We start from the raw sequence: 17,401 nt of genomic DNA, 5'->3' as shown, positions 1-17,401 counted from the left end.
ATTATCCCACATGCACCGTATGTCTATCTAACAGTAGTATCATTTTTTATTAATTCCAGGAAGTTAGACAAAACACAATACGCAGTTTCTTCCCAAATGAGGTATACAACTATAGATGTAAATTATAGAAGTCTTATCGTCATGATAGCTCAGTTGTTTTTGATTACGGATTCTGAGACCCAACAAAGTCGCCGATAATGCTAAACAAATTGAACCAGATCAGATCAAGTAGCGTCCATGTCTATAACATGCAATGCAGGTTAGTTTTGTGCTAGCTGATTCGTCAGTTGCCTTGTCTGTACACACAAAGCCAAGTTAAAGCTCGCACACACCAATGGAAGATCTATCACTCTACCTCGGATTAGCCCTCCTGTCGCTGCTCGCCGTGCTCACCAGCTGGCGTCGGCGCAGCCTGGCGCACGGCGGCAACGGGCTGCGGCTTCCTCCGGGGCCATGGAACCTGCCCGTCGTTGGCAGCCTACACCACATCGCCGGCCAACTCCCGCACCGCGCGATGCGGGAGCAGGCGCGGCGCCACGGGCCGGTCATGCTGCTCCGCGTCGGCGAGGTGCCCACGGTGGTTTTGTCGTCTCGGGAGGCAGCGCGCGAGGTGTTAAAGACGCACGACGTCGCATTTGCATCGCGGCCACTGAGCGCCACGACCCGCGTGATCACCAACGGCGGCCGGGACATCATCTTCACACCGTATGGCGACCTCTGGCGCCAGCTCCGCAAGATCGCCATGACCGAGCTCCTCAGCGCACGCCGGGTGCTCTCCTTCCGCCGCGTCCGCGAGGAGGAGGTGGCTGCCATCCTGCGCGCGGTCGCCACCGCGGCCTCGGTGAGCCCGCGCCCCGTCCCCGTCAACATCAGCGCGCTGATGTCCGCGCTCGTCTCGGACGCGACGGCGCGCACGGTGTTCGGAGACCGGTGCAAGGAACGCGACCTGTTCGTGCGTCAGCTCAGCCCCATTAGCGAGCTCGCCGCCGGTTTCAATCCGGCTGACCTATGGCCGTCATCCTGGCTGGCCCGCCGCCTCAGCCGCGCCATGCGTCGCGCCGAGGTGTGCCGAGACACGGTGTTCCGTATCCTCGACGGCATCATCAAGGAGCATCTTGAGAGCATGGAGGAGGACAGAGGCGGAGCCGGCGAGGCCGAGGACATTCTACACGTGCTTCTCAAGATACACAAGGATGCCGAACTCCAAATCCCCCTTGACATGGACGTCATCAAAGCCGTCATCTTTGTATCAACTGCGTGCTCATTTACTTGTCATGCTAGTAACTCATTACGCCGTTAATTAGTTCTTATCCTTGTGTGCGTGCAGGACATCTTCGCTGCCGGCAGCGAGACATCGGCAGCAGCGCTGGACTGGGCCATGGCGGAGCTGATCAGGAACCCGAAGGCCATGGAGCAGGCGACGGCCGAGGTTCGAGGCGCGTTCGGCGCGCACGGCACGGTGCCGGAGCGCGCGCTCGGCGAGCTCCGGTACCTGCAACTTGTCATCCGGGAGACGTTCCGGCTGCACCCGCCGCTGCCGCTTCTTCTCCCGCGGGAGTCCCGGGAGCGGACGTGCCGCGTGCTCGGCTACGACGTACCGCAGGGCACCACGGTTCTGGTGAACGCGTGGGCACTGGGCCGCGACGAGCGCTACTGGCCCATGGACCCCGATGAGTTCCGGCCGGAGAGGTTCGCGGATGCCGGTGGAGGAGCCAGCGCGGTGGATTTCAAGGGCGCCGACTTCGAGCTCCTGCCGTTCGGCGCGGGGCGGAGGATGTGCCCTGGGATGGGGTTCGCACTCGCCATGGTGGAGCTTGCGCTTGCCAGCCTCCTGTTCCACTTCGACTGGGAAGCACCCGGCATGGCTGACCCCACCAAGCTCGACATGTCCGAGGCGTTCGGCGTCACCGTGCGCAGGAAGGACGACCTCCTGCTTCGACCCATCCTCCGCGTACCTGTACCCGGAGTCTAGGCGTCTAGCGTCCGGCCGTCCGGGGATTGCTGGATGTGGCCGGCCTGTATGGGCATGTTGGTTGTCCGGGTGTCCCTAGCCCCGTATCTTACATCAGCCTGGCTAGAGTGATCTTACTCTGTTTGTTTGCTTTGTCGTTGTGCTGGATAACCTGTTGTCCTGGCTGGATAACCTGTGGTTATGTTTGATTGGTTGTATCTCTGAATGTTAGATATGAATATTAGTATCTAGAAGATGGTGTTTGGTTGCATGTTTGGATCTTGAGTGCAATCACTTCTTTAAAATTTTGAGGTTGCCACGTGTGATAGTACAATGAAAAATCTTCTAAGTTCTTAGTGAACAATTTGTCAACTGAATTTTATTCTACTTTTTTGGCATACATTGATGTATATTTCTCTGTATTCTGATCGTGGTGGTGACGACAATGTTCATAATATTTTGGCAAAAAATGGCAGATTGCTTGCTGCCACTGCTAGTATATATATATATAAGCAATTTTGAGTGAAATGAGATGATTACATGGCAGTCTATAATAATACAGTTATGATTCAGAAGTTATGACAGCTATTCTGGATTGTTGATTTCAACAAAGTGTTTAGTAGTACAAATAAACTGAAGTACTACATATGAGGCTTGTTTAGTTCCTAAATTTTTTTTTCAAAAACATCACATCAAATTTTTGGACATTTAAATGGAGCATTAAACATAGACGAAACGAAAAACTAATTGCACAGTTACGTGAGAAATCTCGAGACGAATCTTTTGAGCCTAATTAGTACATAATTAGTCATAAGTGCTACAGTAACCAACATGTGCTAATGAGAGCTTAATTAAGCTCAAAAAAATGGTCTCGTGGTTTCCAGCCGAGCTATGAAATTCGTTTTTTCATCCGTGTCCAAAAACTCCTTCCGACATCCGATCAAACGTTCGATGTGACCTCTTCACAAAAACTTTTGCCATCTAAACATGGCCTGAGCTAGTAGTAGTTATTTGTAGAAACAACCAGCATACACCTGATATGAGCAGAATCTAAAGTCTTCAAACCCGCCCGGAAATGCTCGCACCAGGGAATTTTAGGCTGGCGTGGCCGCAGCGGCCGCACGACACGTTGCCGCTGGTGTTTTCAGTGTCTGTCTGTCTACACTGGGTGCATGGTGAACCGTTTGACTGTGTGGTGGGTCCACTCTCCCTCGGCTGTGCTGCCTGTGAGGGCGTCCGCAACAAGCCTGAGTCAGCTAGCTATTTGGTTGTACACGTCAGCATGTATCCTATGTGGAGGAAAGAGAATGCGCACAAAAAATCGAGCCAGCGATTCCCTCATCGCTCATCTCGCACACGGAACGATGACCTAAATCGTTGGCCTCTTCGTCTTCTACTAGCGATTTCGGTCGGACTTCTTCCCGCATACAGATCTGTGGCGCCCGTGAATCCTTATTTTCCCCCGTCTGTTGCGCGCAAATCCTCCCCTTTCTCCCGCGTCCACTGCACGCGACAATCCATCCCAATCCAGCTGCTCTCGCCCTTCCGATCTATTTCCAGAGCCTGCAAAACCAAAGGTCGCTTCCTCTTCCCATCCATCCTCTTCCCATCTCTCTTTCTCTGCTCTATTCAAATCTGTATGATTCGTTGCAAGGGGCGTGATTCAAAGATCTGAAATCCATTTGTTGCTTGTGGTGATGAGCTGCCGGAGCAAGCGAGAGATGGCTCCGCCACTACATCAGACTGAATCTACTCCTTCGTATCATACTGGATCCACTCGTGCTGCTGGGAATCAAGTCTCTACTCTAGTTCCTACATTTCTTGGTGGTGGTTCTACTATTCCTAGTAACAGAGGTCAAGCAGGTAATTGATTTTGCTAGCTGGTGATAGCTGCCGGCCACTGACGCTACTTGCTGCATGTCTGCCTTGCTGCTGTGTGCTATTGCCTGCCTTGCTGCTGCGTGCTGTTGCTTGCTTGGTGCTAGCCGCCCGCCGCTGGCATCCCTTGCTAGTTGTCTGCCTTGTTTAATTAATTGGTGTTTGTTCGATTAATAGATTATATTAAGGTGCTACTGACTGCTATCTACTAATAAGAAGTACCATTATCAATTAATCTTTAAATTTATCATGTATTAGATATTCATGTGCATATGTATGACCACATCATTAAAAACTGGATGATTTCTCTAAACTAATGGCCGAATGGCATGACCTTCTGTAGCATGGTGGCCTGGACCTTTGCCACAAGCCACATCTTCAGCAGCCACATCCACAAATTGGTAAGTTTTTTTATATGTAATTCTCTTGTTGCACTAGTTGTCATTTTATTATGTTCAGAAACAGTTAGTTCACTTGATTTTCCAGTGGTATGGATTACTATCCACCTGGTGGTTTTATGAACTTTCTACAAGCTGGACAACCATTCATTCCTCATTTTTCATCCCCATGGCCACCTATGGAAAATGAATCTCAATTGGCACCACCAAAAAATGGCTCAGGAAACCAAAATGCTAAAAATAGATCGAAAAGCAAAACTATCATCAACTTAGATGAAGGAAATAATGTCAGGACTGCAAAGCGTCTAGTATTTGATCCAGATGAGGACGAGAGGCTACAAATGTATGAATCTACAACTAATCATGTGTGCTAAATTCAGGTCAGTGCATGGTTGTTTCACTCGACTGACCCAATCAATGGGAATTGCAAGAAAAATGAGAGCTACTGGGGTGATGTACATGAACTCTACAATAAAACTACACCTACAAATCGAAAAAGAAAGGTGAAACATCTCAAAGATCGCTGGCAAAAAATTAAGAGATGGATGGGTTTTTTCTGTGCATATTGGAAGAAGGCTACCTCAATTTATCTTAGCGGATATTCAGATGACCAGCTAAGAGACATGGCTAAGCAGTTTTATTTGGATGACTATCCTAAGGAAGGCCCATTCACAGTTGAGCATTGCTGGAAGATTCTTTGTGATGAACCCAAGTTGCATGCAATTTTGGAAGAACTTGGAAAAACAAATAAAAGGAGTTTGGATGATGAAGGTGAGGCAATTGACATCTCAGGTGTAGGAGAAAAGGAATGTCCTATAGGGACCAAAAAAGCTAAGAAACAACACAATGGTAAAGGAAGAGTCAAAGATGATGATGTCAGTTTAGATGAAGACTTGAAGAAATTCATTGACATTGAAGCAGCAACAAAAAAACGACAGGAAGACTTCTTAGATTCACAAGAACATATTACTGATAAGAAGTTTGAAACAGCAAGGATTAGGAGGGAGTCTGCTTTACTAGAATCATATCAAAAACTCTTATGCATGGACACTAGGAGATGACAGAGGATATTAGAGCTGAGCATGTGCTTGCCCTGAAGATGCTAAGGGAGAAATTGGCTGGCAACAGTAACTAAGTTAGTTCCTTATTTTTGTTTACTGCTATTTTTACAGCTAGTCAACATGTATAAATGCATTGCTAAATATCATGCAGTAACACTAAATGCAGTCAGTCAACATATAGTGTCAATGCTTTGTGAATTATCATGCACTGTCATTGTTATTGGTATGCAGTACCAATACAGTTCAATATAGTAGTCAAAATGCATTAGTACTTCTGTGTGTGTGTATATACATGACCAGTATAGCTGCATCTATATATGCACGGCAGCACAAAGTCTCCAACCTCTATACCTCTTTCTAAATTTGTCTCCAAACATGTCGGATCAATCCGATGATTCTATAGACTCTTTAGAAGAGTTCTCAGCTGAGCAACAAACCCTTGACTCTCTTGCTGGCCGGATTTTTACGAAGATTAAGGCAAAGTTGGCGGGTAGTTCATCTAGGCGCCGAACCAGAAAGTACATCAATAGGAATCGTGAAGGTGCTCATCAACAACTTGTGGCTGATTACTTTGTAGAAGAGCCTCTCTATTCTGATGTTATGTTTCGTAGAAGATTTCGGATGAGAAGGCATGTTTTTTTACGCATTGTGGATGCCTTAGGTAGTTGGTCTCCCTATTTCACTCAAAGGGTAGGCTGTACTAATTGACTGGGGCTTTCACCACTGCAAAAGTGTACAGCAGCAATCCGTATGCTTGCATATGGGACTGCAGCTGACATGCTTGATGAGTACTTAAAGGTTGTAGAGAGAACTGCCCTTGAGTGCTTGGAAAAATTTGTCCAAGGAGTGATTGATGTTTTTGGCTCCCAGTACCTACAACGACCTACAGCTGAAGACATGGAGCGTCTGCTTCAAGTTGGGGAGTCTCGTGGATTCCCTGGGATGTTGGGTAGTATTGACTGCATGCATTGGCGATGGGAAAATTGTCCAACAGCATGGAAGGGGCAATATACCACCGGTCGGTACGGATTCCCAACCATCATCCTTGAAGCGGTAGCTTCACATGACCTCCATGGCATGCATTCTTTGGTGTTGCCGGGTCTAATAATGTAACATCCTCGAATTTTTAGCGTAAAATTTTTGCGACAATATTTTAAGTTGTCGTTCTTTGACTTTGTCAAGTTGGAGCTTTTAAGTTTATCCTTGTTCCATCCCATCCCTTTTATCTTCTCCTATTTGCTGCAATTTATCCAAAATTTCCATCCTTAATTCAAATTTATTTGTAACTAACTATCATCCGATCCCTACCATTGAACCGAGAATCGACACCGATCCAATTTCTTTTGCAATTATTTGTTGCCACAAAATTCCGGTGTTCATATAAATTTTTATTCAGTCATACCGATATTAGGAAATTCTAGTCTCATTTATTTAATTTTTGTCTTATGTTTCCATTCATGTTACCTTTATCCAACTTTCGAAGCCTTTGTATTTATCCTTTATCTAGAAGTGTATCAAATTTTTTTAAGCTTATCGTGATCATTAAAACCCCGAGTTCATCTATTCTAAAATTCCGTTGATCTTGCGCGAACTATTGTTTCGCTTTTCTATCTAAAATCTTTTAAATTAATTTTCTCGGGCCTCCTCTAAATTAATTTTGGGCCGAAACCCATGTGACCCAGTTCGTCGGCCAAGACCAGCTCAGGCCGAGGCAGCCCAGGCCGACCCACACCTCCACCGCCCCAGTTCCGAGCAAACCGACTTCGTCGATGTCATCTTCATCTCTATCTCCCACGAAATAGAGCTCATCCGCCGGCGCCGCTGCAATCGACGTTGTCATCATCCTCATCCCCTCTCCACCGTCTCTGTTTGTTTTCGTTCTGTCAAGTATCGGTGCAACCGACCTTGTTGCCGTCATCATTTTAATCTCCTCATGATGTATATCCATTTGCCTCCAAGCCAAACCGATTTTTTCTTCTCGGTGCAAGCCAGCCACAGCTAGAGCTCGTAGCCCCCACTCTCAACCTCCATCCATCCATCTTCACCGGTCGCCGCCAACAGAGGAAGGCGTCGCTATGACCCCTCTACCCCACCGTGAATCTGCACCGTCTCCCATGGCTGGAATCGCCGCTGTCGAGCCCGGCCAAGCTGGAGCTAAGGTTTTTGCCGCCGGCGCTTCATTGCAAAATTCGTCGCCACCAATGCTCTTCATCCAAATTAAATGGTAAAAATGGAATCATTGTGTCCTCATACTCATTTCCCCTCATTTTCTCCATCAAAATTGTCGCCGGAATCACCCCGGAGGCACCTCCGGCGCTGCTGTTCTGCCTTTCCTGTTCGCCGCCGTCGGCTTGCACGGCGTCCCGCCAGCCTGCGTCTCTCCACACCAAGTCACCTGCGCGGTTAGCACCACGGCCCCTTCTTGTAGCTCCCTGTCCATCGCACCCATGTCGGAGCTCGCCGGAGCGCCGCCGCTATGGTCGCCCCGGCCGCCCGATCCAGGCCGCCGGCGCCAGCCCGGCAGGCCGCCTCCTGGTTGCTGCCACCGAGGGGAGCACGACCCCCTCGGCCCCCCGCTGCCAGCGCCGCTTTCCCCGGCCGGAGCCGGCCTCCTATCACCGGCGCCCTCCCTCCATGGCCAGCCGCCCCTGTGCAACGAGAGAGAGAGAGAGAGAAAGGAACGGCTGAAAGGAAGAAGAAAAGGAAGAGAGAGAAAATATTGATTTTCCTATTCAAAATTAATTCCAAAATTCCCTTTTTCACTCCAAAACATTTTGACCATCCATTTGACCTTTGATTTCAAATCCAAGACCTATTCTAGGTTCCTTGAATTATTCCGGATCCAATGGCATTGGTTTCGTCATCATCCGAAACTCCAAAATTGTAACCCTTACTTTGATCATAGGGTTTACTATTCATTAATACCGGCAAAATCACTTGAAATCAACGCGATCTTTGATTAAATGTATTATTATTTAGTTAGCCACTCTACTATACTGAATAATTGTGCATTTAAATCTGGAGTTTATTTTAACATATCGGCGATGTTTGAAACGTTGATTTCATATTATTTCTTTCGACCTGGCCTCATTTAATTCCTAAATTCTTTTATTCTTATACGTTAAGCCATACACAATTCAAGTTATTGATTTAATTCAATAACTCAATAATCTATCATTATATCTAGTCATTCCTTTGATTTAAGCCAACCGTATATGATCCATATGCTGTTTTGATACGTATAATTTAATCTTAAATGCGCATACAATTCAATTAGTTACTCTTGTTCTAAATTTAGTTATCTATGACTATTTATTGACCGTGAATCCATTTATCTCTTTCTATATCAATTTCCTACCTCTGACAATATCTTGGGTTAAACACTAAGTTTTTTTGTTGTTTAACACATAAAATCATCCGCCCCTCCTATAAAGCCTTTCGAATCCGTCCAATTTCCTATCCAACTAATATCTCTTTCTAGCTCCAACTTGAGTTGTTATTTTATTGTTTATTTATAGCTTTTAGTTTTATAGTTTTCTTTATTGTTTGTTCTTGCATGCGTGCGCTAGATCATATAAAAGAGAAGTCTATTAGGTCGCCGCAGGAGTTGATGTGGACCCAGATGGCTACGTTGAAGCTCCCAGAAAACCACATATTGCAAGGCAAGCTATTAATCTATCTTTGATCAACTTGAGAACCTAAGTAAAGAACCACTTAGTTATTTTATGCATTATTTACTTGCAAAGTTATTTTGGCGTGCCTTTTAAATAATCTTGTTATATTAGTTATTGCCCTATACTTAATTTATTATCATTGCCAATACCATAAACTACCATATCATGTTCCCTGATAACCTAGGTATAGGTTGTATATTACATCAGATTAATATTATAGTGGGTAATACCACCAAAACCCTGTATAAAATGTGTTTTGATATGAATCACTTGTTTGAAGTGGTATGGAGGTTAATTCTGAGTAAAGATGATATCTTGAATAATTTTCTTATGTCATGTGAAGCGATGTAATTGCGTCCATCCGCATGATCGAGATATCCGAACTTTAGCGTATCCTGCTCCAGTGAATTGATGATCTGCAGCCTATCTGTATATATGGCAATATCGGCCTTAGGTGTGTACTAGCCACTGAGTGTTGGTGAGAATTGTATGAGTGAGGGTGTTGCGTGTACCCAGGGTACTGTGTATACCCAAAAGAGGTCAGGAGGAGCTGATGTGCCTCTGAGACGCTCAATAGTGGGTGGAAGTTGTGGCGGGTTGGAACACATCCCCTCTGCGTTCGGGACGGGGCCAACAGCCACAAAATCCTTTAACCCGCTAGGTGGATCTTAGATGAGCTTGGGGCAGTATTATGTTATGTTATTTACAGCCTTGCAAACTGTAGATATCGTGCGGGTAAAGCTAGGCAGACACTGCAGAGTCGTACAGTATTCGAATACGCCGTGCTCCCGGTTAATGGAGATACGTCATAGGGTGATTCCTATTCTTATGGTATGAGTACTCTTTTATAATTAAAATGTGGATTTGATAATGTTAGGATTAATGGTGAATTAATACTGCTATTGTTTTAAAGTATCGTTTTATACTTTTTATTAATTAAATGTTTATGAAAGTAGGGCAAAACTATTTATAATAGGTTTGTTATTAAACCCCCTTTGATGAACCCTATTTCTTTTTTACTTCTTGCATGTATTATACTTGTTATTTATGGTTATGGCTTGCTAGGTACTTTTGTACTCACCCCTTGCATAAAATGTGGTTCAGAAGAGCAGGTTTTCGTCAAGATTGCCCGTGTTAGGGTCGCTTCCTTCGCTCGAGCTTGCCTGTGGTGTTGTTGGGTCTTCTGCTTGCTGTCTGGTTGTCTTTTTGAAAAGCTAGGCCGACGTGCCATATTTCCGCTGCTAAGTAAGTGTACTTCGTCGAGCTTGTGCTTTTATACCTTTTTTGTGCGCAACTGCATCCCGGGCAGTTGTGGCTTGTGGGATTCTTGTTTATTTCATGTGCACCCTCACAAATAATGACATCAACGTGCTCAATCAGTCCCCTTTGTTTCTTGAGGTGATAAAGGGTGAAGCTCCCCGGGTTCAGTTTTCTGTCAATGGTAGGCAATACAACACGGGTTATAACCTAGCCGATGGAATTTACCCAGAATGGGCAGCCTTTGTGAAGTCGATAAATTCACCCCAACTACAAAAGCACAAGGTGTATGCAGCAGAACAAGAAGATGCAAGGAAAGATGTGGAGCGTGCTTTTGGTGTTCTGCAAGCTCGCTTCAATATTGTGCGTCGATCTTGGAGCACAAGGATTATTGGACAGATCATGAAAGCTTGTGTTATTCTCCACGATATGATAGTAGAAGATGAGGGAGAAATGGCTAAGGAGCCTATTGATCTTAATGCAATTCCTGGAGCATTAATTGTTCTTCCTCCAGAAGTTCAAAATGCCTCAAACAGTAACCCATGCTTCAATGGTGTTCGACGTAGAAATTCTACTATACGTGCTCACTCAGTCCTCACTCAGTCCACATTCAACTAAAAGATGATTCAACTAAAAGATGATTTAATTGAGCACATTTGGCAACGTTTTGGCTATAGGGCTCCCCACTAGTCGTTCTTTATATAACCTCATGTAAGATCTTTCATGGAATTGTTTTTTATTAGCACAGTTATTTATATTGAGTAAGCTGACTTACTTTATGTTTTCTTTTTCTAGAATCGTTAATATGAGGTTGATTGGAATTCTAGGAGGCTATGAAGGAGGTTGTTGGGTTAGAGATGACTTTTGGCTTTTGGTGACTACACCTCAACGATGCACTGTTCAATTTGCTTTTGTGGTATGAAAAAAAATATGTATGGCTTAAGTATGGTTATCAATTTATACATTTTGTAGTAACGTGTGGACATTTTATTTTATTTTTATGTTAAAAACCTTTAGTTGTACCTGTTGCTTATCTTTAGTTAGTCATGTAATGAATTACCTTGAGTCAAGATCTATGCAAGTTGGTTATCTTTAGTTGGCCACTAAGCCTCTACTCTACACAGTGAGCCACAGAGATGGTGCACAGTGTATCTAATTTTTTTATGTGTATACAACTATTAAAAATATAAATAGCTAGCAATATAGCTGGCTCTTTGAACTGCTGGCTATTTTGCTCACGATGTGTATATCTTTTAGCTAGCAACTATCTAGTAATGTTGCGGACCCAGGGCCGTGTTTCCTAGGCTCTGCTTGTGTGCGCGTGGGCCCATGTTATTGGTGCCAGGTTGGGGCTAGGGAGACGTCATCATGTCAGATTTCACTGTTTGGTTTTACTGTACCTATGCTTGCATTTAATGCCACCGACGCATGCATCGGCACAGTGCAGACCTCCTCAACCAGCCCATGCGGCTCGATGTGCTTTTGTGCTACTTTTTGCCTGTGCGTGTTTTTTACTTTGTCTGTTAGTAGGGCCCTAGGTCGCCTGGGGCCAGTAGGCCCACACAACAGTGACCGTGGTTTGCAATGGCCATATGTACCTGATCGATGCACGCGACGCACCGACTGCCACTGTAGGCCTCTCAGAGTGCAAGAAATAGAGCCTGGATACTATAGAACTTTTTTTAAGAACTTTTTTAAGTCCGTATCACATTAATTTTTACATATTAATTAAAATAATTAAATATAGACTATTAATAAATTTTATCTCATACTTTGGACTATTTCGCGAGACGAATCTATTGAGCCTAATTAGTCTATGATTAATGAATATGATGCTACAGTAAATATTTGCTAATCGTGGCTTAATTAGGTTTAAAAATTTGTCTAATAAAATAGTCTTTATTTATATAATTATTTTTATTATCACTGTATATTTAATACTTCTAATTAACATCCAAATATTCGATGCGGAGAAAAAAAAATCTCTGCCTCGTCAATCCAAACACACGTATGAAAAAAAAATACTAGCAAAGGCTCACTCCCTCAACGCAAGTGGCAAGCACCTATTTTTCTCAGTTTACTTTCCCTCTCTCTAGGCGACAGCGCCAGCGACGCCCTCTCTCCCCGTCAACCCTAGCGGCGGTGGAGCGAGGCTAGATGACGCCGGCTCGTGCGGGTGGCGGGCGGAGCTCGACGCACGCTGACGGCGGATCGACGCGCGGCAGTGGCGGATCGAGGCACCGCAGCGGCGGGCGGAGCTCGAGGCACGGAGACGACGGATCAACGCGTGGCGGTGGCGGGTCGAGGCGCTGCGGCGACGGCCAAAGCTCGGAGCGGGCGGGTGGCGGATCAAGGCGCAGTGGCAGATCTAGGTGGCTCGGGTTCCGACGGCGGGGGGCAGTGGCTCTGGCCGGCTTGGGGCCCGACGGCGGCGACGCCCAAGGTTCTAGTCATGTTGTAAAAATGGTGTCTGCATGTATGGTCCAAGGTCTATTCATGTTTATTTCGGTCAGATGATGTCAATTTTGGTGCTCCTGCTTTGAGCCACGTTTGCCGATGGTGTTTGCTGATGGTATAGGTATGCCCGCTTGCTGTTCGACCTGCTTTTTTGTGAGTTTTTTCTTTGCCATGCGTTTTTCTTGTATCTCGTGCTACCTCTAAAACTGCTCCGAAAATACTAATTGAGAATGAAGATGGTAGGTGTACTGCTTGCTCCTGGAATATAGTTTATCGCGAAGGATTTTCTACTCTTGCATGACATCTATTGCATTTATGGTATTGAGCTAGCTAGATTCCAGCACTAAGACCTTGTTTAGTTTTCAAAATTTTTTTCAAAAACATCATATCGAAATTTTGAAAACTTAAATAAAACATTAAACATAGATTGAAAAAAAACTAATTGCGCAGTTATGAAAGAAATCGTGTGATTAATTTGGCTCAAAAGATTCGTCTCACGGTTTCTAGGCTAATCGTAAAATTTGTTTTTTCATTCCTGTCCAAAAATTCTTTTCGACATCCGATCAAATATTTGACGTGATATTTTTCCCAAAAAATTTTTCAATCTAGATACCGCCTAAGTTTAGGAGCTGTTTCGGTTTCTCACTCCATCTACCTAGCTAGCTGCAGGATTGCATGCAGCTGCATCTATTGCTTCTGTGGTCAGCGCCTCAGGGATTGCTTTCAAGCCAATTAACAATACAACTGTTGTTTCCTAGTCTTCCCTGCGTTGGATGGTAGCTGCCTTGTCTGGTTATGGGTGAAGGAAATTTAAAGACAAATTAAGGTAACATCCATTTTCCTTTATCTCTTCTGCACCTTGCGTGCACAACTACGATTGGAACTATGATATCATTTGTTGTTTCTCGCTGTGTTTTGGTGTGGTCTGATATGGAAGGTGACCGTGTGGTTGGCCGAGTTGTCGGCGGGACTATCGTTAGCTCGAAAGAAGTGTCCATTCTTTCACATGTATGTGGAATTTCATTTGCCTTGGTTGCTCCCTGTTTAGATGCTTTTTATGAAGATGTTTATTTTCATGGCTTATTTCTGCTCAGCTCAGGTTGTGATCCGTCGTTAGATAAAGGTCAGCATGTACTGTCTTCTGTAAACATAGAATGCATTGATGGTCGGTATTTTTATGTCTTAACAGATCTCACCATACCAGACACCTAATCTGGTCCCTTCCTGTAAACGCCTCTTCATATGCAAACATTGTACGACCATCGTCTTTGGTATGAAGGCAAAATAAACCTCCTTTATCATCTGTTCTTTTCTTCTGCATCTTACATTTCATTCAAGGTTTTAATACTACATACAAGATCCGGTGGAGGGGAGACTGTGCTGCCCAGATCTGGTAAATATTCGACCCGGCGAGAAGGACGTCGGCATGGACGACGATAGCTTCTGCTCGCCTCCCTCGACAGGTTTGTGCCAATCCTTTCTCTGCGCTCAAATTTGATTTGGCTCTATGGTAAATATTCTGTGATTTAGGGCCTGCTTGATTTGAGTTTACCAAGGAAAATGTGCATCGCTGAAGATCAATTTCAATGATACAGCCATGTTTTCAGGTTAGTAGCCCTTTCCTTATGCAGGTTATCAGCTATTAGTCATTTTCCCTCATTCGCGCTGGCTCATAACAATGAGTTGTACGTTGTAACTTGCACGTAGCTGACATGTTTGGTATGCTTCTTGTAACGGATGGTCCAATGTGCAAACTAGCTGTGCACTGCAGGTAATAATAATGCATCTATTTGTCACCTTTTTCTCAAATGTGTCATGTGTGAATCTATAGTTTATATATTGTTATTTGGGATTGATTTACACTGTCCCTTATATTAGATATATGTTGTTGTCAGAATTGTATGTAAATGCTTATAATTATTCAGATCCTTTAGATTCAGAGAAATGAGCTTCAGTTTTTTTTAGTAAGGTAGGTTTATGCTAGCTGTCCCTCCTTTTTTTTTAACATATCAAAAACACTTGAACTCATTAGATAGTCAGCCAACTGGAGATCATATCATTTTTTTCCCAAATGAGAGACACATGGACCTTCAGACGACGAACATAACCAATTATCATAACACAAATTCTCAAGTAAAGGTCATATTTGAAAAGAAGAAAGTGTTCTTGACAAAAAAAACAAACACACCGTTCAAAGGAGCCAGAAAAATAATCTGCAACATTGACACAGTGGTGGTTCATATTCTTTTCTTTTTGGTTTCATGTGTGGATGTAGTTTTTCAGGTGCATATATACATGGTTATATCGATTGCTTTCTTGAAATTCAGATTGCAGTCGATACTCTTTTTATCATCAGGAAAGCAACAAACATCTACATAGGATCAAACTTGCAAAAACGCTGCTGCTGTTCTGCAGTTCTCACAAATATGGATGCTAGAGCTTGTGGATTTATATTGGTTGATTTTGCTGTTGTTTTAATACTATATACAAGATCTTAGCTTGCTTTTGTTAACCTTTTGCGTCATTTTGGTATATTTTTTACATCAGCTTTATAGTGTTTGGTCAATGTATTGTTGGAGACAATGTGCCTCCTATTTAGATTCAACCATACTCTTCTTAGTCAGGAAATGTGGTTTACTACAGCTTTGCTTGTCCATCTCAACTAATACAAGTAAAATTTTTGTCACACTTTCACTTTAAAAGGTTTCTCATGAGAGTACACTAATTAATTGGCAAAGGTGAACACATCAGCAAGCAAAGAACCCCAAACTCCGCGAAAAAAGGCAGTCACAGTCCATTGCAAGGCCAATTTGATCGTGCTGAAGAACCGTACAAAGATTGGCTCAATTTATACTTTCTAGAGGAGTTGATGCAAGCACGTCCAAAAATGAACTCTTTTTATCCAACATGTACTAAAATAAAAGCCATGCTGTATTGCTACAAATATTATATTTCATATATAGGGACTGTTCACAAACTAAATATATTTATATATAAAGGTGGATTAATACATAAAATCTTCCTAACTCAAAAAAGTGTTATTTTGTTGGCCTGATTGCAGATAGGTTGGTAGGGCGCGTAACGCACGCCGTCCACTCTGGTATTAAATCATTCTAGTATTAAATCATGACGTCGTTGATGTTACAGTTACGTCTGACTCCAGGTCTTCAGCCTCCAATCTGATCAGAAAAGTAGTCCCACCTGCTTTCGTAGTTTCTTGGCTCAAGTAGCAGCTAGTTGTTACTTCACCAGATATATGTTTTGATGTACAGGTTGATTCAATTTCCATTATCGAAATAAAAAAGAAGCTAGCTGCTGCAGATGAGTCTCCATTGAACTGTACTGCGTAAATGCAAACCCAGAAAGAACTGAATAATATTAATCATATCCGAAATGGACAGCAAATGCTTAATCCACACAATCTTCAATAACCAGGATCATCATTCAACCAAGATAATAGCTATCAATTGTTACATAACAAAGACACAAGCATTCAGGTAAATAGTAAAGCATCACCATTGTTGTTATATTGTTAACACAAATAATTCACCATCAAATCCAGTACAAAACATAAGCTGAAAATAGACAAGAGCATCAGTTAATCAAAACAATTAATTCGATCCAGCAAAGTAGCTGTCCAGACTCCAGATGAACTCACGTGCAATCCGAACAGAAAATAAAATGGTGTTTACAAGTAAAAAAGACTTATTTGGTGTCCAGTAGGACCCAACACAACAATGGAGTAGTTGGACTCAGAATTTTGAATCCAGATTGCAGGAGAGGAGATGACCTCAGAGTTTCAATAAAGTATTGCATTGTCTGTCATCATTGCAGAATGGAATAGAAATATATTACAAGAAGCCAGAAAATACAACAGAATGGCGAAACATAGATACAGGAACATCGTAGGCCATCTGGATAGATGGCTCAGTATTTGTTCTTGTCAATACCAGAAAAGTGCAACAGAATTGTAAAATTGATAAATGATCATTATGGGCCATCTCTTTTTCAGCAGAAATCATGGACAAATTAAATGGGCAAAAGATCATTAATGCCACTAAATGCTCTTATCAGGACCAGGAAAAGGCCATCATAATCGAAGTACAGAGGAACGGAGAAACCATAGCTTTGTACAAGCAGCTTAGCAAAACCCTAGCTTTGCACGAGCGGTTCTTGGCTCTCGGTGAAACTGGGACAGGGGAAGCGACATAGAAACGGTGGAGGCGACAGCACGTCGCAGATCTAGCCGCCACTATCCGACGAAGATCCGCTCGCACGAGGGTCGCCCTTGCGAGCTTGCAAAACCTAGCTTTTCATACGAGGGGAAGAAATGAGGAGGGGAGCCGATGGGTTTTGTAACCAGGAGAGCTGAGGGGTTTTTTTTGCCTCCTGCACGCACTGCACCCACATATGCAGGCTAGCTGTATGCGACAGGCCAGGCTTGCTAGCAAAGTCGAAATCGGCCGTTTCCCCTCAGCCTGGCCCCGAGGCCCTTTTTGCATTTAACTGGCCTGGCTAAGGACTAAGCCTAGGAAAACAAACAGGCGAAATTTTACATGCCACTTGCGGGCCAGGTGCAGTCCAAGCAACCAAACAGGCCCTATGTTTCCGGTTTGGCTTGGGCAACAATGCAACACAGTACACACATACACATATAGATAATAACAAATAAACATTTTTCGTTGCAACAGTGCTACACTAAAAAAAGTCTGAGGGTTCTTAAAA

General features: G+C 43.8%; 1 protein-coding gene and 2 long non-coding RNA genes across 9 annotated transcripts; all 3 read left to right on the top strand.

Moving 5' to 3' along the window:
- Nucleotides 1–307: 307 nt before the first annotated feature.
- Nucleotides 308–2,256, top strand: LOC102702706 (dolabradiene monooxygenase-like). Its single transcript, XM_006663905.3, has 2 exons — nt 308–1,246; nt 1,328–2,256. The coding sequence occupies exons 1-2, from the start codon at nt 335–337 to the stop codon at nt 1,970–1,972; spliced, it is 1,557 nt and encodes a 518-aa protein (XP_006663968.2). The 5' UTR covers nt 308–334; the 3' UTR covers nt 1,973–2,256.
- Nucleotides 2,257–7,107: 4,851 nt separating this feature from the next.
- On the top strand, nt 7,108–11,538 carry LOC121055941. Its single transcript, XR_005812897.1, has 3 exons — nt 7,108–7,512; nt 10,067–10,207; nt 11,015–11,538. It is a non-coding gene; the product is annotated as an uncharacterized LOC121055941 (long non-coding RNA).
- A 630-nt stretch (nt 11,539–12,168) lies between these two features.
- LOC102701960 lies at nt 12,169–15,672 on the top strand. 7 transcript variants are annotated; one of them, XR_001551679.2, is made up of 7 exons: nt 12,169–12,797; nt 13,435–13,502; nt 13,614–13,684; nt 13,866–13,947; nt 14,035–14,139; nt 14,207–14,447; nt 15,004–15,672. It is a non-coding gene; the product is annotated as an uncharacterized LOC102701960 (long non-coding RNA). The 7 variants fall into 7 exon arrangements; XR_005812958.1 differs by having other exon boundaries at nt 13,614–13,947; nt 14,207–14,283; nt 14,384–14,447; XR_001551680.2 differs by lacking the exon at nt 13,614–13,684.
- The last annotated feature ends 1,729 nt before the right edge of the window (nt 15,673–17,401 follow it).

Source organism: Oryza brachyantha, chromosome 12 (assembly GCF_000231095.2).
Source record: "Oryza brachyantha chromosome 12, ObraRS2, whole genome shotgun sequence".
Taxonomy (NCBI): Eukaryota; Viridiplantae; Streptophyta; class Magnoliopsida; order Poales; family Poaceae; genus Oryza; species Oryza brachyantha.
The sequence above is the reverse complement of the archived record's forward strand: the minus strand, read 5'-3'. Positions and strand labels throughout refer to the sequence as shown.

Excerpts from the sequence above, each read along its gene's own strand:
- LOC102702706 (XM_006663905.3), top strand. The coding sequence starts at position 335 with ATGGAAGATCTATCACTCTACCTCGGATTAGCCCTCCTGTCGCTGCTC. Across the intron at positions 1,247-1,327 it reads TCATCAAAGCCGTCATCTTT|GACATCTTCGCTGCCGGCAG; the intron begins GTATCAACTGCG and ends GTGTGCGTGCAG.